Source organism: Sander lucioperca, chromosome 17, assembly GCF_008315115.2.
Source record: "Sander lucioperca isolate FBNREF2018 chromosome 17, SLUC_FBN_1.2, whole genome shotgun sequence".
NCBI classification, from domain to species: domain Eukaryota; kingdom Metazoa; phylum Chordata; class Actinopteri; order Perciformes; family Percidae; genus Sander; species Sander lucioperca.
The window spans coordinates 21249782-21274599 of record NC_050189.1 but is presented as its reverse complement, the minus strand read 5'-3'; the positions used below and the strand labels follow the sequence as shown (position 1 = coordinate 21274599).

The following is a 24818-nucleotide window of genomic DNA, read 5'->3' as shown; positions in this document are numbered from 1 at the left end:
TGTACTCCTATAGGCCTACACTTCGCATCAGGCGTTAAAACCAACTGTACCAAAACACTGAATTAGACTACTATTCAACGCGACAACGAGACGTTTTTTAAACCTGTAATGAAAATGTCTCAATTTAATACTGATGCCGTCAGACGGCCGCGTGGACGGACAGCAGTCAGAGCTCCGGTGGAGCTCTCTGCCCGTCAGCAGCGGCTTCTCGCTGCTGCAGTCGGTCCCCCAGAGCAAGTACTTGATTTTGACTGAATGTCCCAATTTGAGTAACTTCTGATTGGGTCGGTCGGCCCATCTCGGGACCAGCCCGGCCGTTGCCGACTGGCCAAATGCTTAATATTTATTATTATTAATATTATGAATATTATTAATAGTATTAATATTATTATTATAACCATAGTGAAATTGTGCAAGCGATAAAAACCTGTCCTCTGCACTGTCGGCCTGTAAAGACAATTTATTTGTATATTAAAAAAAAAAAATCTGACCGGCCCACATAAAAAAAAAAATGGTCCGGCCCCTCTGATAGCCCCTGATTAGCATGATGCACGCTAAACTAAAGATTTAGCATTACATGGCGCCAAACATCAGCATGTTAGCATTGTCTCTGTGAGTAGCACCATCGTGCTGAAAGACTTTTGTTTTCAATAACAATGCAGATAATAAATAACGTGTAGTGACAAAACTGTGGGTGTTTTTTAATGGCGTTTTGCCTTAAACAGATACATGACTGTACAACGTGAAGATGTGTCTTCATAACAGAAGTTCTCAACCCAAACGGTCTCTGCAGGTTCAGGAAGAAGAACTCAGTGGTCGGCTCTCTGTCCAGTCTGATCAGCAAGCAGTCCAAACTGCAGGAAGGTACGTAAACACAAGTCCCGCCCCCTCCTACACAGTTTGATTGACAGCTGAGGTCTGCAGGAAGTGTAGCAGGAAGTCACCGTGCTGCTGCTGTGTGTGTGTGTGTGTGTGTGTGTGTGTGTGTGTGTTTGTGTGTTTGTGTGTTTGCAGAGGAGATGCACGCAGAGATCTGCTACGCTGAATGTCTGCTGCAGAAAGCCACGCTGACGTTTGTACAGGTCTGTCTGTTTGTCTGTCTGTCTGTCTGTCTGTCTGTCTGTCTGTTTACCTGTCTGTCTATCTATCTGTCTGTCTCTCTGTTTACCTGTCTGTCTCTCTGTCTGTCTGTCTCTCTGTTTACCTGTCTGTCTATCTGTCTGTCCGTCTGTCTGTTTGTCTGTCTGTCTATCTGTCTGTCTGTCTCTCTGTCTGTCCGTCTGTCTGTCTCTTTGTCTCTCTGTTCACCTGTCTGTCTGTCTCTCTGTCTCTGTCCGTCTGTCTATCTGTCTGGCTCTCTGTTTGTCTGGCTCTCTGTTTGTCTGTCTCTCTGTTTCTCTGTCTTTATGTTTACCTGTCTGTCTCTCTGTCTGTCTGTCTGTCTCTATGTCTGTCTCTCTGTTCACCTGTCTCTCTCTCTGTCTGTCTGTCTCTCTCTCTCTCTGCGTCTCTTCCAGGATGAGAATATGATCAGTTTTATCAAAGGAGGCATCAAGATTCGAACGAGCTACCAAATCTACAAGTGAGTGACTCTAACAAACCACCAACGACTTGATTTAAAGAGCCGTGTTTGAATAGAGCTCGTGTCTGGATCGAAAAATGTAACGTTTTAAATTAACGGTTCAACCTGTGAGTATAAATAAGATCATGATTCTATCCTTTCCTGATTGTGTCTTTGTTTCGTCCGATAGGGATTGTCAGAACGTGCTGAATGTCAGTCAGGACCTTGCCGCCCAATCAGACGCTTTCAGACAGTTTGAAGGAGGAGTCAAGCTGGGCATCGGATCCTTCAACCTGGTGGGTTTGTTTTATTCCCCCTGGAGTCTCAGACGGGAGGAGGGAGATAGATAGATAGATAGATAGATAGATAGATAGATAAATCGATCGATCGAACACCTCAAACATATACACAGAAGGAATGAAAACAGTGTACAACATATATACAATTAGAGAATAAAAATGTACAATAAACACATACATAGTATATATATATATATATATATATATGAAAAATATAGAATATAGATACAATATTTAGCCCAAGTAAACATATGAGTGTGCAGTTTGTGCTATAGTGAATAGTTATGCTGGCGAGTGGTACGTTTTCATCAGGCAAAGAGGAATTGAAGCCGGGCCTACCGATGCTCATCCACAAAAAAAGAGTGGATCCCCGGTTCGAATCCAACCCCAGGCTCTTTGCTGCATGTCATTTCCCCCCTCTCACCCCCATTTCATGTCTTAATAAAGAAAAGATTATTTAAGAAGAGAAATGAGTGGATCTTAGATTGCACTAATGTTACACAAGCAAGCGATTTGAGATGTACCGATACCAGTATCGGAAAAGTCTCAGATACCGCCTAAAATCCTGGTATCGGTATCGGGAAGTACTGGAGTTTATGCACCGATCTGATGCGTAATTTAGCCCTGAAGAAAATCTACTTTTAAGTAGTTTATTTATTTTCTTTTTTCTGTTCTGTCAAACTGGATAATAAAGAACGTTCTGTAGCGTTCATTGTTTGTGTTTCTTCAACAATGATAGAAATCATGTCACATCCATACAGGGGTAGTGGTACACAGCTGTTAAAACAATTAAATATATGACACACTGGTACCAGATCAGTACTCGATATCGGCCGATACGCAAGTTCAGGTATCGGAATTGGTATCGGAAAGGAAAAAATGGTATCGGCCAAACAGTCGGTTCAATCTACATGAGATGTTCTTTCTCTTTTGAAAAAAGTCTACTACATCAGTCAGGACATGTGTCTTTACATTATTGGGTTTTATTACATTTTCAATTAGGTTAAGTGCAAATATTTCAGGAAATTATTACACTATTGAGTGCTACAACTCACTTTTGGGTTGTTTTTTTCTGCCAAAATTAGGCGGTTGTCATCAGCATATTGGCATACATAGACGCACAGATAAAGTATGGAGTACACATATGGATTGATTGAAAATGTCATGATTTAATAGTTCATTTAATTGTGATTTGAGAGCATTTCTGTCTCTCTCTTTCAGATGTTGTCCCTCCTCCCTCAGAGGATTTTGAGGTTGTTGGAGGTCATCGGATTCTCAGGAAACAGGGTCAGTGCAAACACTTTAAAGTCACCCAAAAATCGGTCTGTTAAGTATGAAAAACTTCACCCAAAGGTAGCTGTGGTGGAAGAAGTATTCAGATCCTTTACTCCAGTAAAAGTACTAATACCACACTGTAAGATAATCTGTTACAGTAAAAGTCCTGCATTGAAAATGTTACTTCAGTAAAAGTGTGTAAGTATCATCAGGAAAATGTAGTTAAAGTATTAAAACATTGTAGAAAGTGTGAAGGATCCAAACAGTTGTGTGTTTAATGGTCTAATCATCTCAGCTGGACTTGTAGGCCGTTATATTGTTGGCTAGTTTACTTTAGAATTAAACATCAGATGTTATAAACTACATGTGTTCTGTGTGCAGGAATCTTAATGTGTAAAGTAACTAGTAACTAAAGCTGTAACAGATGAATGTAGTGGAGTAAAAAGTAGAATATTTCTCTCTGAAATGTAGCGCAGTAGAAGTAGAAAGTGGCATGAAAAGAAAAGACTCAAGTAAAGTACAAGTACCTCAACATTTGGACTTAAGTACAGTACTGGAGTAAATGTACTTAGTTACATTCCACCACTGAATCTGAAACCGCTTTAAAGTCACCCCAAAAATCTGTCTGTTGAGTATGAAAAACTCCACCCAGTAGACCTGAAAGGCAGCTGTGAATGTCTGTTTTGTGAAATATGACAGTGTAACAGTTACTAATCTTCCCTGTCTGTCTGCAGGGTTTTGGTTTGTCTCAGTTGAGAGAGGGAGCGTCCAGTCACAGTTTGCGGGCCATCCTCTGCTCCCTGACTCTGCTCTTCTACCGCACATATGTGTCACTGATACTCGGTAGGAAAAAACCCCACAACCCCACACATTTTCCCTTTTCCATAGATATAGCAGCGCCAAAGTAGTCCAGAGCTGCTCCTTAAATTCTGTTGTTGTTGTATCCCAAATGTGTGGAGTATTAGGTGCAAAACATAGTTTTCATGCTGAGTAAAGGCCTCGTATAATTGACATTAAAGACCTAAATATAACAGTGTTGTGTTTGATCAGGAACTGGAGAGGGGAACCTGGTGGAGGCTGAAGCTCTGCTGGAGCCGTACCAACAGAAATACCCCAAAGTAGGCCAACCACACACACAACTACACAACTACACAACTGCCATACCTGAATATAAAAGTACTAAAAGTAATAAATCCACAAATAAATAATCTAAACATACACTCTAACATACACTTGTGCACAGTCATCCCACCCAATCAATATATGACTTGTATGTGGAAACATAAAACGAACTTTGGAGAGCTCTTCGTTCAGTGAAGGCAGTTTTAACAATAAAACCAAAACAAGACGTCACATACATTTGGGGCATAAAATTCTAAGAAATACATAAATAAATAAAATAATTGCACATGAGAGGGGGCAGCGAGATAAGATGCAATATATATAAAATATGAAATATTCAGCCCAATGATTCATAAAGAAATTTAAACCAACAATTCTGGTGTTTGTTTTAAAGGAACACGCCGAATTATTGGGTCTTTAGCTTATTCACCGTAACCCCCAGAGTAAGACAAGTCGATACATACCCTTCTCGTGTCCGTGCGTGTTATAACGCTGTCTGACGGCTCCACCGTCAGACAGACACCACAAACTGGGAACTATATTCTCAGAAAGGTGAAGCTCTGCTACTTGGGCGGAGTGATTTGCTTTGCAGCAAGCCTTTCTGAGAATATAGTTCCCAGTTTGTTTACGGTTAGAAGATGGCTGTGTCTCATGTTACGTTGTTTTTTGTACACGCTGTGACTCTACAAATCACAACATGTAAATAGGAACATGTTGGCGTTATTTTGTCACTTATTCGGAGCAGTAGGCTAGGTGGAACCAGTTACCTGCAGGTTCTGTGCTAAGCTAGGCTACCGGTGGAACCGTCAGACAGCGTTACAACACGCACGGACACGAGAAGGGTATGTATCGACTTGTCTTACTCTGGGGGATACGGTGAATAAGCTAAAGTCCCAATAAGTCGGTGTGTTCCTTTAAATAAATCTGCACAAAAACTCAAAAGTTATAGTTATAGTTAAAGTTATAGCGTGATCGACTGTTGAAATTTGTTTAAATACAAATTGATAAACTGAAAACTGTTTTCTGTTTTCTTTCAGGGCTCCATCATTCTCTTCTACTCTGCTCGCATCTCCACGCTGCGAGGACACTTTGAGAAGGTCTGAAACACACTTTTTTTTTTTACTTCTGTCGTTGACTTAATATATTCTTTAACCGCAACCTAAACCTAATTAAACGTTAACCTTAAAACCAAGTCTGAAACCTCAATCAGAGGTTTTAAGAACCAAGAGCCTTTTTCAAAAAATGTTCACACTTTCCAAAACTCTTCGAAGTCTCCATCTTCCAAAAAGTCTTAATTTTCTAACAAACTTAAAGCAAATTTCAAAGAGGTTTCCCCCGATGTATATATGTCGTCATTTTCAAACAATTACTAATGTCCAATTTCCCACCAATCGGTCCCAAAACGTCCCAGTTAGAGAGTAAATGGCGTAAACATTTTCTTTGTAAATCTTTACAATCATTCCCCGAAAGAACAAAGCATGCCAACAAGTTTCTACAAAACTTGACATTTTTAGCGTTTAGCTTACTACCTCAAAGTTCTGCAAGGTGAGGGACATCTGAGGCCTGTACTACGAATCAAGATCAACATGCCCTGGATTTCTTTCAGTTACCTGCCTTCACTATCCCTAACAACCGCGGTCCCACATACGCTGTGTCTCGACGGTGGTTATCAACTTGTTCAGTCAAGCCAGGGTTTCCCAATCCAGCGCCGCTCGTGTTCACATAAAAGAGGCGGTGTTTGCACAGCATGACAAATCGCAAACATCTACCAGAGACGCATATTTTACATAAGAGCAAATTATAATTCTACATAAATATAAAGAACACAGACATGGTTTTACAGGCAATACAGTTGCTGCTTCCTAAAACAGGAAGGAAAGCTGGCAAAAAAATAGCTGACCATAATTACACTTGTGCTTTCCATAAACTGCCGTTGCCTTTAGCCTTTTATTTCAGTTGCAGCCCTGGCAGTGGTAAGCGATCATGAGAACAAATAAAACATTTAAAAACATAATTCAAACCGATGTGTGGCATTGTCAACACACAGCTAAACAAGCCGACAAATAGCCTATATGTTAATTATCCGGTAAATTATCCACATCGATTCACACTGACATTGAAGGTTACAGACCAAACACATCCACAGTTGCAGCTCTGTCAGTGAAGCAAAGAAGTGAAATTCTGATACATCGTTTTAGAATTTTAAGTTTAAATTATCTTGCTCTCTTCCCTTCCTTCACCCGAGTTTTCCTCTCTGTGTTTGCCCTCCGAGGCCTGAGCCACTGGGTGTTGACGTACGAACTGTGTGGTGTGTTTCAGGCCCGGGCACTGTACGAGGAGTGCATCAGCAGCCAGCAGGAGTGGAAGCAGATCCACCATCTTTGTTTCTGGGAGCTGATGTGGACTCACTCGTACCAACAGGAGTGGCAGCAGGCGTACCGCTACGCCGACCTGCTGTGCAAGGAGAGCCGCTGGTCCAAGGTAAACGCGCAACGCAGGGTTTAATTTTGGGAAAGAAAATATCAGTTGATAGGGTATTTGTTTGGCAGCTGAGTGTGCTCACTGCACCTGTAATGGATGACGGTTGCCTTTGCTGAAGTCCATTAATACCTGACAATGGAAAGCACATAAACAATAACAATAACTCCCAGGTTATTCCCAGGTTACGCCTAAAACCGGGAACAATCATTCCCATCCCATATTGTTCTTTTGCAATGCAAACGTTGTTCACTGCTCCAGTAAATAGGACGGGCCTTAGATGCGACTTGCATCGCTTAGGAGATATTTATATAGTCCGCTCAGCTCAGACAGCTAAGAGCCAGATAGCTAACTTTATGCTAGCATGATTCAACGTCAATGACATTGTGTACAGTTTGCAATCAGTAATTATAATTTAACAGTATGTTTAACATAAACACAAGCTAGTTATCAGTCATGTCGTTGTCCCCAAAACGGCCTTAAGGCTGATTTATGCTTCTGCGTCGAATCAACGGCGTACCCCTGCAGACCCCTCTGCGTCGCCGCGAACCCCCCTCCGAGCCCTCCGCCATAGCTTCACGTGCACCTCCAAAAATGTGTAACTTTGCTTCGAAGCGACACAGATCGCAAGGACTGTGATTGGTCAACTCGTCCTGTGTGTTGATAGTCAGTGTTTCAAGCAGCCTACTGTGGGGAGTAGCAACATGCTAGTTCACTGACATAAGCTCTGCAAATAAACTATTTATATAAATATTTTGGTTACAATGACGGGGTTATCCGTTTGTAAAGTGTCTATAATGTCAGTAATGTTTTGAAATTAGCACTTCGCCAGCAAGCAGTACTTTGTGGGCAGTTGTGCTAAAATTAGCTTGCTAACATAACATATACTGTCTGGCAGACACCTCGCAAATAACCTCAGACTTATTTAAGCCACACACCCCCTAGCGTTATGGTGGTGAAATGCACGATGATTCAAAGCAACAACGATGCAGAACTCCGAAAGGGTCACGACGACGCCGTAGCTATGGCGTGGAGTTGACGCAGAAGCATAAAACAGCTTTTAGCCTGAAGTTGTGACCTGAACAGCGAATGGATGTGAGAGAATGTTATTAGCTGTAAAACCACGTAGGTTCAGAAAATGAGCAGACCAAAGAATGAGTTAGTTAAGGATTACAAGTGAAATCCCGTCTTGGTTTTTGACTGTCTCCAGGCTATCTACGTGTACCAGAAGGCGGCTATCCTCAGTATGATGTCTGAGGAGGATGTGAAGGAGACGGGGGAGGACATCACGGAGCTCTTCAGGTCAGTCTGCCTCGTTAGAACATTAATACTGTCACCACGGAAACATTTGGTGTACCAAACAACAAACATCTGGGGTACAAAACAACAAACATCTGATGTACCAAACAATGGAATATACTAAAGGTTAGGTTTGTAGTGACGGCGCCCTCTAGTGGCCATAGTAATTATGAAGGGAGCAAAGCAGGAAGTAAGGTGACGAAATATAAGAGCGCCAAATGTCCTGGTAGCGTATTTACGAATCCTACTATGGCCACGCCAAGACCCGCCCTTCAATAGCAGCTCCATTGGTTGGGGTTAGGCATTGACCTCGAGTGGTTAAGGTTAGGGATAGCCGATTGGTTGAAAAATAGCTATTTTGAGGCTAGCATAAAAGTGCCCCTAGCACTCCCATTCAAAAGGCCATTTGACCAAAAAATGGAAAATATGGTAAATCTTAAAAGTGGTGTTTCCGTCCTAAATATGCTTTTAAACGAAAGTTTGACTCAGGTACATTCACAAAAAGACCCTAGGTTGCATTTTGGCGAGAGTTACGCTTTAACTAAGTAGTTTTGGCGTCTAAACCTAACCAAACTGTTTCACAATGTTAACAACGTGTTTAAAACCGCGACCATTACCTTCTCTGGTTTAGATATGAGGGCGGAAAACGTATTAGAGGAGGGGAACAAACGACTCATAACGTCATACGGTTCAACATCTTCCGATCCTGTATTTTATACATATTAAGACTTGTTTCACAAGTATAGAAGTACAATACAAAGTGTACTTGTGTGTGTATTTCTGTGTACAGGCAGGTGGAGGGGCTAAAACAGCGCCTGGCAGGGAAGTCTATCCCGACGGAGAAATTTGCAGTGAGGAAGTCGAGACGCTACAAAGCTGCCAACCCCGTCCCACTGGTCATCCCCGCACTGGTATACTCACACACATTTCTACCATTAATACATCTACACACATCTGTGGAATCAGCTACACACGTTTATTATGTATTTAATAGTGCTGTCAAACGATATTTTTATATATTACGAATATTTAATCGCGATTAATCGCATTAATGTCATAGTTAACTCGCAATTTATCGCACTTAATCGCACATTTTTATCTATTCTAAATGTCCCTTGATTTCTTTTTGTCCCATTATTTTTTTCTCATTTTAATGCTCTTATCAACATGGAAAAGTGGATCGGCTTGCTTTGTGCTCTTGTCGCCTGGCTTTGACGAGGGGGCTGTGTACTTGGCCATCAGCTGTGTACTTGGCCATCAGCCGTGTACTTGGCCATCAGCTGTGTACTTGGCCATCAGCTGTGTACTTGGCCATCAGCCGTGTACTTGGCCATCAGCCGTGTGCTTGGCCATCAGCTGTGTACTTGGCCATCAGCCGTGTACTTGGCCATCAGCTGTGTACTTGGCCATCAGCCGTGTGCTTGGCCATCAGCTGTGTGCTTGGCCATCAGCCGTGTACTTGGCCATCAGCTGTGTACTTGGCCATCAGCTGTGTGCTTCGCCATCAGCTGTGTACTTGGCCATCAGCTGTGTGCTTCGCCATCAGCTGTGTGCTTGGCCATCAAGTGGTATTTCAGACTGGACGTGCTGCGATGATAGCTCAGTTCACAACGACAAAACACACAGATCACTTTGGTCTTGTCAATGGAACCATTTGGCAACTTTTTAAAAGTAAACTTTCCATTCAGAATCTTATTGGCATCCATTTTGGCGTCTCGCGCTCGCCATCCACTCAAAACGTAACGTTAGCCTGCTACTCTTTGGCCGGCTCGCAAAGCCCAAACAAGTGTGTGCGGCGTGCCTGTTGTTTAGTTTCCGGTCTAGCTAGATCCGGTGTGGTGTTGTAGTTTTTCTAACGTCACTAGTTGTTGCAACAGCATGTGAAAAAAACTACAATGTTTGCTAGGCCAAAAAAGAACGTTAATCTCGCGATAAAAAAATTGAAACCGTTAAAATGGGTTTGCGTTAACGCTGTTAATAACACGTTTAACTGACAGCACTAGTATTTAAGTCAAGGATGTCGAAAAGGAGTCTTTAAATAATCAGCTATAAGTCTGTCAGAAAGCTTTGATTGGCTGTAGGTTAATGTAACGGAATTGGGTCCACACTTGGACACTTTTTGGCTGTTTCTATCATGATATCTGTTCAAATACCAATATAAATGGTCTTGTAATGTTTTCAGTTAATTTAATGGTGTCAAACTAAAGTGTAAATTCTTACCTTTCTTACAGAATGTCATTTTAAACATTTACTTTAGCTTCGTCTTTACAAGAGCCGGCAAAAGGAAGCTAATACCCATGAATAAGCCATTCGCTGCTGTTTTTTTGGTGTATTTACCGTATTAACAAGTGGCCCAAATAAACTTCAATGCTATAAACAAACCTAGGAGCGTATATCTGTTCTTCACAGTAGGGCTGTCAATCTTCCTCTATAATACTATTCGAATTCCATTTGTTATTTTATTTAATATTCGAATAATATTCTAATTTAATATTCAAATTTAATTTTCACATGCGTGTAGGCCAAGGCGACGAGAAAGGCAAGACTGCATATAAACATTTAAAAATATTCATAAAAAAGCAATATTCGAATAGTAATTTTAGCATTCGAATAGTATTGATTTTTTTAATATTCGAATTATATTCGAATTTCGGAATTCGTTCCAACAGCCCTGCTTCACAGTAAAATGGCGTTCTTCAACAACTCTAAATGATGCGGTAAACGCTCCTTAATTTCCGCTTTAAATGTAAAGTTATACCGCCGCCTGAGCGTTCTTTCTGCTTTCTCTCATCAACGTCGCTATTGTTTATTAATTAGCTATGTAAATGTCCACGTACATGTATGAAAATTCCCACATAGATTCTTACTGTACGTCCACACCGCCGCTGACTTGATCTTCTAAAGATACCGGAAGTCATTCATTTTCAATGGAAGCTGCTTCTCTCAGCTGCAAGGAGCGGAAAATCTGTTGGCGTCGCGTTTTGAGCGACCAGAGCGTCAATCAGAAAGTTGAAAATAGGTCAACTTTATGGTAATGAGCTATGACGCGGTTCAGCGACAAGCAGCGGCAACCAATCAGAATATAGACGTCCTTCGCGCTGGCTGATTCCAGAGAAACATACGATGTAAACTTTCGTTCCTACCAAAACATTAGTTCAGAGAAAAAGGAGGAAAAGCTCATCATGGCCGTTGCTGGGTTCCCTATCATTTATGATATTTGCGTATAGGGACCAGTTAACGTTACCTGCCGGTCACATGGTCTCTAAACAGTCCGCTCACGGTGAAGTCCTGCACGGATCAACAGCTGGCGGCTGCTCGCTCTGCCTGCACGCTGCTGCGGTTCAGCGGCTAACGAGCGAGCTAACTGCTAACAGACACCGCTGCGACCAACAACCAATACACATTCTGTCATTATATATGTCATTTATAAAAGGTTTCTAGTGTCAGTGTATTGGCCGTGCAGTGGCTGCTTGATCTTTTTCCATGATGAACATAGAATGCTGCTACGTCAGAGCGGCCAAAGCCTCAAACAGCTTCCTTGGACTTTCTGACCAGCGTCTTCGACCGGGCGGCCAGAGCTTCTTTGCAGCTCAAGTCGGCGGCGGTGTGGACGTACAGTTACATGTGTTTAAATGAATTCTATTTGCAGTTTGATGGCGATCGGCCATAAAAAGCACCGTGGAAAGACCGGAAACCGCGCCCGTCCGGACATGGCTGATAGCTGCAAACGGTGTCCTAACATGGATACAGTTACGTTAATATTTGTTGACATTTTCTGTCTCTGCAGGAAATGATGTACGTTTGGAACGGTTTCACCATCGTCGGGAAGAGAGCCGACAGCACCGAGGCCCTGCTGGTTACCATAGAGACGGCTGAGGAGCAGCTTCACAACGATCCCCGTAAGTTTTAAAATAACATCGCTGCTACTTTGTAATGCCAGTAATGTTCTTATACCCTTTTCCCACCAAAATTAGAGTGTATGTGCAGGTTTTTTTAAACGTAGAAGAAAAACAGCTAGAAATGGGTGACGGACTCCTTTCCCGTTGCCAGGAGACGGGTTCGCCTTTCTGGTTTTGTGTAACTAGTCTCACACAGCATTCCTAAAACGTGCTCTGGTTTATTGCCATTTCTTGTATGTGTGTGTGTGTGGGTGTGTGTGTGTGTGTGTGTGTGTGTGTGCATATGCGTTTGTGTGTGTGTGTTCGTCTGTGTGCGTGTGCGTGTGCTTGTGTGTTTGTGTGCGTCTGTGTGCATGTGTGTGTGTGCATGTGCGTTTGTGTGTCTGTGTGTGTGTGTGTGCGTGCATGTGCGTTTGTGTGTGTGGGTGCGTGCCTGTGTGTGTGTGTGTGCATGTGCGTTTGTGTGTCTGTGTGCATGTGTGTTTGTCTGTGTGTGTGTGTGTGTGTGTGTGTGTTTGTGTGTGTGCATGTGCGTTTGTGTGTTTGTGTGCATGTGAGTTTGTGTGTGTGTGTGTGTCTGTGTGTGTATGTGTGTGTGTGTGTGTGTGTGTGTGTGTGTGTGTGTTTGTCTGTGTGTGTGTGTGTGTGTGTGTGTTTGTCTGTGTGTGTGTGTGTGTGTGTGTGTGTGTGCGTCTGTGTGTATCTGTTGTATTAGCACTTGCAATCAATAGCAGCAGGATGTGAAAACTCATCTCTGTTTGCTCAACATTAGGAAAGCTCAAAGTTTGCTTTTTCTTCCTTGACTCAGAAGTTAATAAGTTAAATTAAAAGATTAATGGACAATCTTTCAAATATGTTTTTGTAGTTAAATATCTCCATCTTAAACAGTCGAGATAAGCCTTTTATTTTCCTGCGTTGTTGCTGAGATCCAACCAAATAACATAACTTGTGTATCTCACTCAGACCCGTCAGAGTTTCATCCAGATGACAGCTGCCTGGTCCAGATGTTGAAGGGCCTCTGCCTGAAACACCTGGGCAGGTTACTGCAGGCCGAGCTGTGCTTCACACAGGTCCTGTCCAGGTAACAACACACTTACAGACACTAACCAGTCCCCACCGCATTTTTCAAATACGCCGCACTTTCGCCGCATAAATTGCCGATTTCCGTGCAAAATATGCGGGGCTTGCATGATTTCATAATCCCCGCATTTTCGTTGCAAAAAAGTCACACATATATCTTAGCAGAAAGTTGAAAAATGTTGCGTTTACTTCACACAAGAGCAGCCGTTTCCCCTGTTGCCATGGGAACGTTATGAAGCCATGATGAAACTGCAGTTTTTGCAAGTTCCCGCAATTTCATCGCATAAAATTGCATAAATATCCCGCATATTCCATCACATTTTTTAAGAAAACGTGCCGCATAATCAAGGATTTTTGCCCGCAACAATCACAAAAAAATTCCTCGTCGCTTTGGTGTGGTCAGAAGCATTTTTTTGACCAACTCGGGTAGACTGATCAGTCCAACTGCCTGTCTGTGTGTAGCTGCCTTAACTGTCACTAACCCCCTCCCCCAACCATCTTGTCAGTGATTGGCTGGAGTGGTTTGTTGTATTTTGGTGCCTATCCTGTGCCCCTAGTGTTTGTTTGACATTTTTCTGGAGGGACTGACTTATAGCGTTTTTCCATTACATGGTACCTGCTCGACTCTAATATTTTTTGGTTTTCCATTATGCTAAATACTCCCTGGTACCTGCTAACAGGTACTTCTTTTAGTACCACCTCCGTCGAGGTTCCCAGCGAGCTGAGGCGATACCAAAAGGTGACGTGAAAACCTGCAAGCTCCTGATTGGTCGGAGAAAATCGTCACTAATAGTCTGTGTGATAATAAATCTGTGTGTTTGTGTGCTTTGATTGATTGGTTGAAATTTATTTTGAACGTGTAAAAGAAAATAATATTTAATATAACATAGCATAGATACATACTAACCAACTTCCTCCGTCTAAATATTTAACTTTACTTACTTTACAAAAACACAATTTATTTCTCATATATTCATATCAATTGAAAATTATAATTTCTTGCACATTCATTTATTTTACTCAAAAATACTCATTGATGTATTTTAGTATCAAAAAATATAACTTCATTCAGATATTCAAAAGATTAAATAAACTGGAAAATGAAAGCCAAGAATGCATCTAAATAAATAAATAAACAATATACAAACAATGATAATCAAACACCTTCATTCCTGGACCCTGTGAGAATAATTTCCTTATATTCTTTTGTATATCTTCTATATTTCAGCGAGAGTCGCATCAGATATGATCACTACTTGATCCCCTTCACTCTCTACGAGTTGGGTCTGTTATACAAAGAACAGGGAGACTTCACCAAGGCCACCGCATACATCGAAAATGCCAAGTAAGTTCTCTCTATACGTACATATATGAATATTACCTCTAAATAACTGCATAGCTTTATATACCTGTTTACTTTTCATATGCCTTTATACTCCTCTACATGTTTACTAAAGCTCTATATACTTTTATATAATATGTCTTTATACTTTCATATATCTCTACATACTTTCATATATCTCTACATACTTTCGTATATCTCTATATACTTTCATATATCTCTACATACTTTCATATATCTCTACATACTTTCATATATCTCTACATACTTTCATATATATCTATATACTTTCTTTTATATATATATATATATATCTACACACTTTCATATATCTATATATATATGTCTATATACTTTCATATATCTCTATATACTTTCATATATCTCTATATACTTTCATATATCTTTATAAATCTGTATATGCAACAATAACAGAGGTTAATACAGGTATACCTGTATTAACCTCTGTTTCTGTTGTGAAATATGATATATTTGGTATTTTGGTATTTATATATATATATATATATATATATATATATATATATATATATATATATATACATACATATATCTACACATTTTCATATATCTATATATATATATATGTCTTTATACTTTCATATATCTCTACCTACTTTCATATTTCTCTCTCTCTCTCTCTCTCTCTCTCTCTCTCTCTCTCTCTCTCTATATATATATATATATATATATATATATCTACACACTTTCATATATCTATATATATATGTCTATATACTTTCATATATCTCTATATACTTTATATATGTCTTTATACTTTCATATATCTCTACACACTTCTATATCTCTATATACTTTCATATATCTCTATATACTTTCATATATCTTTATAAATCTGTATATGCAACAATAACAGAGGTTAATACAGGTATACCTGTATTAACCTCTGTTTCTGTTGTGAAATATGATATATTTGGTATTTCGCCAAAGGGAGAATTACAAGCATAACTTCAAGTCACCAAACAGCCTCGACTGCTCTTTTAAAGTTCGCAGCTACGCAAACAGGAATGACCGTTATATACAGATGAAGTTTTTAGTTTGGTGTTAAAATGTTTTCATTTGAAAGAGCTACTAAACCTCGAAACCTTGAAAACTTCACTCAGATGTTTGTGGACAAATACTGTAAGCAAGTGCAATATTTCTATTTATTTATTTAAGATTCTCAAAGATTGATTGTGTTCTCCGTCAGGGCGAATTACAAGGACTACTCCATGGAGTCCAGACTGCACTTCAGGATCCACGCGGCCCTCAGCAGCCTCAAAGGATCACCCGGTGGCACCCCATAATACTCGGAAACGCCTCAGACGGCAGCTGGAAACAACAGCGTGTGAATCATGAATCCAGGGGTTGAAAGAACCACCCCTGAATGAAGAAGCTTAGGTGTGTCGGGGGTTTGATTTCCACTGACTCTCCTCTTATTCTCCATCGCTTGCAAGCTTATATTGTATGTTATGTTTTTTTCTTATTTATTGTTTTGTATTGTGTGGAAAGATAAGATTATTTACTTCTCAAACAGGCTCGGGCTTCCCGTCAGCGTCTGCCAGCTAATACTGAGATTTGATCTGTAGATGCAACGCCATGGTTCAACGCCAAATGTCAAGTTAATCACTATACTGATAGTTAAAGGGTCATTTTGTGGGTTTTTTTTCAACCTATCTTTCCCCATGCATTGGTGTCTAAGTGACTGATGTGAACAAGAATCCAGTATTGAGCGAGAACGCTGTAACCGGCAGCCGTGAACTGTGCTGCAACGTAAGCCTTAAGAACAATTCTTAGCGTCACTCAGCGTCCACTAAAAGTTCTGTTGTTGCCGCTGACAGACTCAGATTATTATTCTAAGTGTCTGACAACATTATGAAAGGATCCCTACAGAGATAGACCTTTTAGTTAAAGAGTAAGATCCTTTTAGTTTAACATTAAACAGCCCCGAAATCACCATCACCAGACTCCACCAGACTCTATGTAAATAATCTGTGATTTTAGCGTATATAGAGCCAGCATATTTCCACCAGACTCCATGTAAATAATCAGGACTTTTAGTGTGTATAGAGCCAGCATATTTCCACCAGACTCCATGTAAATAATCAGTGATTTTAGCGTGTATAGAGCCAGCATATTTCCACCAGACTCCATGTAAATAATCAGGACTTTTAGCGTGTATAGAGCCAGCATGTTTCCACATGTAAATTGGTGAATTAAGGGTTTATTTCAACCAAACCAGAGTGGTGATTGTTGGAACAGTAGAAAGATGAACCAAGACGGCTTTTTGGTAGTTTGATTTTGTTTCTGTCCACTTTGAATGAAGTGTGTTTTACGATGATAAAATGACAAATGATTTTTTGTTTTTTTAATAGAGTCTAGGGTGTTTGAGCTATTGCCCATCTTGCTTAATACCAGACAAATTTCAAAGATTGTAGATCCCATCAGTCACTCAGACACAAAAACATGGGAAAATAGGGTCCAGGTTGAAAAAAAAACGGATGTACGCTTTAATGATGGCTCCTTTATTGTCCGTAAGGAGACAATAACTTTCACCCTGAGGGCTCGTTCAGTCAGAGACACTCTGCAGAGGAGGCAGCTTTGGTTTGAGTGCTGCAACACAGCTGCACTTTTTTGATCTAAAAGCACAAGGTAAGAAAAGATTTAAACGTTAGGAAAGGCGTACCACGGAACAGATGTCAAACCACAAGCGGAGAAACCAATAAGTGACGAGAGCTTTGGGAAAACCAATCCGTATTCCCTACAGATGTTTTGATTGATTTCTGTTCAACTCTTGTCAGTTTGATTCACATCTTGTCGCCTTGCAGCTCTGTCTGAACGGGCCCTGGAATCAAGTCTTTACTGTTCGAAAAAAACAATATCGTTACTACTAGGGGTGTCACGGTTTGCATTTAAGTCCATCGAAGCGAGCTTTCGATTTAGACTAGTAAAATTAAAAGCAGGATCGGCGATTCCCAGAGTATTTCTTTTCTCTCTCCACCCATTTGCGGCCATAAACGTTGCACACAAGAATAAACTGAAGGAAGAACGAAAGTAAGTTATAGACGCTCCGAAGGAGGTAAAACATGGACCAGACAGAAGAGGAAAGACTTACTGAGATAGAAATAAAACAACAGACAAAATGAGAAGAACAAAGAATCACTTTCGCTTATCAAAATCTGAAGCAGGATCGTTGATTCCCCCAATATTTTCTCTCTCTCTCTCCACCCCGGCTTGCTTGCAAATGTCTGAAGAAAAAACTAAAACAGACATAGCGTAGCTTAGCGGCTGGTAGCATGCAGCTAAAGACACAGGCTAAGGTTAGCTTAGGATGACGGAGAAACAACATAACTGCTTCCCTGAAGTCCCAGTGTGGCAACATTTTGCTTTCCCTGTGAGAGAGGTATGGACCCAAAAAACGAAGGTAAAGCATGTAGGCTACGACGGGACTTCATGGTGCATTCATGTGCACCTCGTTGAAATAACTGTGCATTCAATCGCACTGCGTGAACTCTGAGAAACTCAAACTGTTGTGGTAAAGTACCTTTCTGCCATCTAGTGGCTTTTATTGTGGCCTTGCCATCGCTGCTGAAAGAAAATGTTTAAATCGAAAGTCAAATCAAATCGTGACACCCCTGAATACTACCAAACAAATCATGGCCTTAAACTGCTAATGACTGTGTACAAAAGTTACTCTTTTGCTTGCGAATACTCTGTATATGTATATATATATATATATATATATATATACACACACATATATATTTATATATATATTTGTAGGATAGAATCATAAATATTGAAAGATTAAGAGGTGTGTGATGGCACACACAGAGTTTATGCTTTATATTTTCTTTACTTTGCCTTTTATCTTTTTTTTCTAATAATCCGTCATGCCACATGTGCACCTAGCACACAAAACGTGCACACTTAATCACAGCCTTCTCACCAACCGTGGCTTATACAAACACACGCACACACACACACACACACACACACACACACACTACACCCATTCCAAGCTTGAACATACAGTACGTTGAACAGAGAAACGCACACAACGGCTGTAAACACACACACATTTAGCAGCAATATAAAAGAAGTCTGTGCTGACGTCTCCGTCAGTCTGTCAGTCAGTGTGTGTCCATGTTCGATAGTTTAAACTGTAGTTCTTTGATTTCTCCGAGGCAGAGCAGCTTTCGAGGCATTCATTCTCTCTTTTCTGGGACTGTCGACAGAGTTGAGAGTGAGATCTTTCAAACACAATGGATCTAAAGACTGTGTGCAATGTTGAAAGAACAGAATGAGAAAAAAGCAAAATGCCCACTGCTTGCTGTTTCTTCTTTTTGGTGCAAGGAATTAATTCCCCTCTAAGGATCCATTTCAAAAAGACTGCACACACTGAATTTGGTTTATTTGGTCCAAATAAATCAAATTCAGAGGTAAAAAGTGACTCAATTTGGTGTGTGGGAGTTTTCTTTCAATGTGGAAGAACCCACAGAGACTTAACACCCGACATCAAACCAAATTTTCCACCTCAGTTTGTTTCCAGATGTTGGGGAGTTCTGTGGCACGTTTTTAAAGTGGTGTAAAGCCTTTAGTGTCTCCAGAGGGAGCTGGGGGAAGTCTTAAAACTGCCCTCAAGTGATGACACTTGACTCAGCGTCGGTTGAAGACTACAAGTTTTTCTTCTTGAGACAGAGAAAATTTGGAGCCGTTCGCCAAACGACCGACCAATCAGCGTTGGTTTTGAGGCGGGTTTAGGTGTGACGCAATGACAAGCGACTGTTCAGTCTAAACAACGTGGCGGCTTCCACGGATGAGATGAGCGTAGCTATGGCGCAAGTTTTATCCGAATTAGAAAGTATTCCTTCATTGAAAGAAGAGCAAAAAACGGCACTGGAGGCTTTTCTCAGAGGAAAAGATGTTGTTGCTCTTCTCCCGACTGGTTTCGGCAAAGTTTGATATATCAACTGGCTCCGCTAGTCGTGAAGAAAATAGAGACTAGGACGGTCTCACGAGGCTAATTTTCTTCACGACTAGCGGGCGGAGTCAGGTTAGTGATAGACAGATGGTTTATCCAATCAGCTAACCAGTATTTCGCCCCTTCCCAAAAGTTCTCCAACGGAAAGTTCCCAGATGGATATGCCGAGCAAATGCGAAGCAATCCATCTGGCGGAGTCAGGTTAGGACTTAGCCAAGAAAATTTGAACATCAACAACTTCTCAGTCCCTCCCCCCTTTCCGCTAAAGCCCAAAACGGTCTCCTAAGCCCCTCCCCCCACAAGGGAGAATGAATGCGTGCGCATGAGCAGTGATTGATACGCAGTTAGACACGCCCCCTGGCCCTGATTGGTGCATCTGAACAGGGAGCGATGGATTTTTGCAAATCGCACTACAGGCTGTAGGTGGAGCCAGAGGAGCTGGATTTATTTTTTAAATTACCTGCTTCATGTAGTTCTACTGGAACATAGGGTCGGTTTCAGCAAATATGAAAGAAAGTTAGTTTTATAAGGCTTACCTACTGCACCTTTAAATTAAGCTATCGATATACAGGAAACAACTTAATGACTGTCAATGAGCGTGTTGCAGCCCAGTCTCATGGCAGTTCGTGAAATGGTTACGTTATTGAATCTATTGATTCGTGAACAGGACACAATATGTTGTTTTTTTTCGTGTGGTGATTACAAATTTTAATTTAATGTATTTAAATTGGAAGCATATTTCGTGATCACAGCACGACAGCGGTAGCGAGTAGTATGAAAAGCAGAAAATCGGCGTAGGGAGGTTGGTCAGGGTGGTGGATGGGTCAAACAACACAGGACTTTCACCCCGGAGACCGGGGATCACATCCAGCGTGTTGCAGTTCCTTTCCGCGTTATTCTCTTTTCCCCGTTGTGGCGTTTAATTTCCCCGTTGTGGCGTCCCCCAGAGCAGCCCAGTGTCATGGCACTTCGTCAAATGGTAACGTTCGAAAATCGTGACTTGTACACAAATCAGTAAATCAAAATAACGTGACTATTTCACAAACTGGCGTGAGACCGAGTTGCGTATTGGCAGTTTGGTTTTGAGAGTTTCTGTTTTTATTTCTTGTTTCCCTCACCTGCGTCCTCTGATAACAGCTGACAGTAAATTGAGATTTTCACAACAACAATCCCAGAGGGAAAGCTCTCCTTCTCGCCTGTCACTCACACAATCCTACGTGCAGGGTGCAGGTGTAGATGGTTTAAAAATACATTCCGCACATACGCTCCGCTAACGGTCCGCACATACGCGCCGCTAACGGTCCGCACATACTCTCCGCTAACGGTCTGCACATACGGTGCGCACATACGGTGCGCACATACGCTCCGCTAACGGTCCGCACATACGCTCCGCTAACGGTCCGCACATATGCTCCGCTAACGCTAATGGTCCGCACATACTCTCCGCTAACGGTCCGCACATACGCTCCGCTAACGGTCCGCACAAACGCTCCTCTAACGCTAACGGTCCGCACATACTCTCCGCTAATGGTCCGCACATACACTCTGCTAACGGTCCGCACATACGCTCTGCTAACGGTCCGCACATACGCTCTGCTAACGGTCCGCACATACGCTCCGCCAATGATCCGCACATATGCTCCGCTAACGCTAACGGTCCGCACATGCTCTCCGCTAACGGTCCGTACATATGGTCCGCACATACGCTCCGCTAACGGTCCGCACAAACGCTTCTCTAACGCTAACGGTCCGCACATACTCTCCGCTAACGGTCCGCACATACACTCCGCTAACGGTCCGCACATACGGTCCGCTAACGATCCGCACATATGCTCCGCTAACGCTAACGGTCCGCACATACGCTCCGCTAATGGTCTACACATACTCTCCGCTAATGGTCCGCACATATGCTCCGCTAACGGTGGGCAGATACGCCCCGCTAACGGTCCGCATATACGCTCCGCACATACGCTCCGCTAACGGTGGGCACATACGCCCCGCTAACGGTCCGCACATACGCCCCGCTAACGGTCTGCACATATGCTCCGCTAACGGTCCGCACATACGCTCCGCACATACTCTCCGCTAATGGTGGGCACATACGCTCCGCTAAAGGTCCGCACACGTTAACATGTTCAATGCAGCCGAAAGCAGAATCCTTTAGACGCACTGGGATTTTAGCTAATTCCAATGTAATCCCACCCGCAGCGATATTTGACGCTCTTTGGCCTCATTTTTTTAACATGATTGATCGGGACTCTTGGTGTCACTTTTTGACGCTCAGGTTCAGGACAGATTTGGAGTAATTTTTCAACGTGAAGGGTTACAACACTTAGTAAGGCTTAGGTAAAGATTTCAGGTGGGAACGGAAGAACGGGACATGATCCCCGTGTCCTGCGGGAAAGTCCTGTGTTGTGTGACCCATCCACCCCCCCAACCTGCCTCCTTACACAGATTTTCGGCCTTTCATACTACCCTCTACTGTTGTCTCTCTACATACTACCCTCTACTGTTGTCTCTCTACATACTACCCTCTACTGTTGTCTCTCTACATACTACTCTCTACTGTTGTCTCTCTACATACTACTCTCTACCGTTGTCTCTCTACATACTACTCTCTACTGTTGTCTCTCTACATACTACTCTCTACCGTTGTCTCTCTACATACTACTCTCTACCGTTGTCTCTCTACATACTACTCTCTACCGTTGTCTCTCTACATACTACACTCTACCGTTGTCTCTCTACATACTACTCTCTACCGTTGTCTCTCTACATACTACTCTCTACTGTTGTCTCTCTACATACTACTCTCTACTGCTGTCTCTCTACATACTACTCTCTACCGTTGTCTCTCTTTATACTACGTCATCTTACAGCGCCGTGGTCAAGCTGCTGCTCTGCCCGGTGCGTTCCATACATACAAAGGGTGATTTTTGCGTTGTTTCTGACGCTGAGAGACACTGACCAAGCGTCTAAAGTATTTGATGAGTTGGGAGTGAGACACAAAGATGACACAGAGCTGCACTGAAATCAGCAACACTATAACTTTAATATGAAATTCAACACTTTAGATAAAACAGTATACCATTGGTTTGAGAGGTTTTGTCATTCAGTCCCAAACAAACAGCAGCACAGTTTACTTAATTGCATCTTTGCGTCCATTTCAAACATTGGGGTGAAACCTGGAGTTGTAACATTCATCCTTCTCCTTATAATGAATGTATCAACCTAAAGACCAAATTATATATGTCTATTGTTGTACGTGTGTTTTGTTTTTTCGTGTGTATTGTGTGCCTGTTTGGGTGTGATTTTCTTTACATGTTTGTGTGATCTGAAACTCAACTTCCGAACAACTTAATCGGCCAAGTGCAGTATATATTCAGGAGCTTTTTTGGGGTGCGGATATTTGATAACAGTGTTACCTGAAAGATCCGAGTTGTGGCAATAAGTAAAGTGAAGTCCCAGTTGTTCCCTGAATGTTCAACTGCTAACGCTAGGAAACTGCCAATGGCTAATGTTGCTAATAATGAAAACAAGGTTTTGCTTCTAGAAGAACATTTACTCAGTGAATATTAGAGGTAATGCTTTCAAGTTGCTATTTGATTAATTGATTTAATAGAGTGGTGTTTAAAGGTGCACTATGAGTTTCTTATGGTCACTTCTGTTGACGTTACAAGTACATTTAAAACAAAACAGAGCAAGCTCGCCCCTCCCCCCATGTCATGACTAACTGACTAATGGCAGTTACACACCGGGCCGATAATCGGCCATTGGACAGTCTGGTGAGGTCAGTGACTCGAGTCTCTTCGGTGTGTTCCGTGCCGTCATCCGTTGGAGGAGCTGTCGGCGTTTATTTTGGCCTACCTGACATGATCAGTCGGAGACAGGGCAGTCGGGACTCACCCGGAAATGGCGAGCGGATGAGCCTCTCAAAATCTGACGAAAGTCTTTTAAACTGACCTTTGTTGATCTGAAATGAAGACAGATTCAGCAACTGCACGGCCTATTTCTCGCCACATTTCGGTGAACTATTTTAGTACAATATGAGATCGTAATCTGTATGAGTTGCCAGTAATGGCCGGTTGAAAAATCTGGAAGCAGCAGCCAGACCCACGTGACGCATTCGTCAAATCAGCTGCCAGTTTTCATTATTTGGGCGACAATACAGATTAGCGCTGCCTGCTGTTATGGAGACATATTACAGTCCCTCCAAAAAAACGTGATTGTGCGATCGCATAATTCAATGCATAATCAGCCAAAGTCCGCATATTCATGCGGGGGGCGCATTTTTTCAAACACGGCGCACTTTTGCTGCATAAATTGCCAATTTCTGCGCAAAATATGCGGGGCTTGCATGATTTCATAATCCCCGCATTTTCGTTGCAAAAAACTCACATAAATCTTAGCAGAAAGTTGAAAAATGTTGCGTTTACTTCACACAAGAGCAGCTATTTTCCCCTGTTGCCATGAGAACGTTATGAAGTGACGTAAATACGCGACGTGAACATCATCGAAAAGCTGCAAACCCCTTGCAAAAACAAGTTCCCGCAATTTTTGCAAGTTATAACCATAATTTCATCGCATAAAATTGCATAAATATCCCGCATATTCCATTGCATTTTTTAAGAAAACCTGCCGCATAATCAAGGATTTTTGCCCGCAACAATCACAAAAAAACTAATTTTTTTTGTGTTCAGAAGCATTTTTTTGACCAACTCGGGTAGACTGATCAGTCCAACTGCCTTTTCTGCCAACGGTCGGCCGTCGGCTCGGTGTGTAGCACAAAAATGAAATTGCGTTGAAACCATGCAGGAAGTCATAGTGCACCTTTAAGCATCGCAACCCCTAGCTTATATAGCATAACGTCGCTGTCGGGCGGAAATACTTGTATGTCCAAGATGTGTTGTTTTTCAGAAAATTAAAAAAACAAACATTTTATTGAGCTATTTTTCTCGGACGAAATCACCTCGTCACCTTCAACTCTGCAACGCATTCTCATGAACGGGTTCGTACGATATTATAGGAAAATGGACCTTACCAATTCGTATGCTATCCTCCGAAATTAGGCGATTGCCGACCGGTCACCCGATGCCGTCACTCGTATCAGCGGCAGTTGTTAAGTTGAGACGGCGACAACAAAGTAGGAGTCATGCGGCAACGACCGTTAAGTTTAGGCACCAAAACGACTGGTTAAGTTTAGGAAAAAGATTGTGGTTTGGAGTAAAACCCTCCTTAGAAACGAACACCCGTTTCCAGGGAATCATTTTTAGGAAATGAAAAAAAAAGGGATTTTGAAAGTATTTTACCTCAGACGATGTCAGAAAAAAATCCCCTCGCTGTTGTTTATTTTCAACTCTGCAACGCATTCTCATGAACGGGTTTGTACGATATTGTATGAAAACGTATGCTTATTCGAATGAGATCCTACGAAATTAGGCAACGTAAAGACTGACCAAAT

General features: G+C 41.8%; 1 protein-coding gene and 2 long non-coding RNA genes across 3 annotated transcripts in view; 2 read left to right on the top strand and 1 right to left on the bottom strand.

Annotated features, from left to right (window-relative positions):
• The window catches only part of LOC116034104 (tetratricopeptide repeat protein 39B), a 35207-nt gene extending 18960 nt beyond the window's left edge, over positions 1–16247 (top strand). The window contains exons 5-19 of the mRNA XM_031276650.2: positions 794–864; positions 1015–1082; positions 1518–1582; positions 1752–1857; positions 3082–3147; positions 3870–3978; positions 4186–4253; positions 5295–5354; positions 6577–6738; positions 7946–8037; positions 8825–8945; positions 11822–11933; positions 12897–13014; positions 14242–14358; positions 15584–16247. Of these exons, the coding sequence (XP_031132510.1) occupies positions 794–864; positions 1015–1082; positions 1518–1582; positions 1752–1857; positions 3082–3147; positions 3870–3978; positions 4186–4253; positions 5295–5354; positions 6577–6738; positions 7946–8037; positions 8825–8945; positions 11822–11933; positions 12897–13014; positions 14242–14358; positions 15584–15680 (1432 nt within the window). The 3' untranslated portion in view covers positions 15681–16247. The remainder of the gene's footprint in view (positions 1–793; positions 865–1014; positions 1083–1517; positions 1583–1751; positions 1858–3081; positions 3148–3869; positions 3979–4185; positions 4254–5294; positions 5355–6576; positions 6739–7945; positions 8038–8824; positions 8946–11821; positions 11934–12896; positions 13015–14241; positions 14359–15583) is intronic.
• LOC116034105 lies at positions 2814–24818 on the bottom strand. The gene is made up of 3 exons (XR_004100980.2): positions 24495–24818; positions 21141–21146; positions 2814–2826 (listed from the first exon to the last, which is right to left on the bottom strand). It is a non-coding gene; the product is annotated as an uncharacterized LOC116034105 (long non-coding RNA).
• LOC118493581 lies at positions 16663–17674 on the top strand. Its single transcript, XR_004895526.1, has 2 exons — positions 16663–16940; positions 16998–17674. It is a non-coding gene; the product is annotated as an uncharacterized LOC118493581 (long non-coding RNA).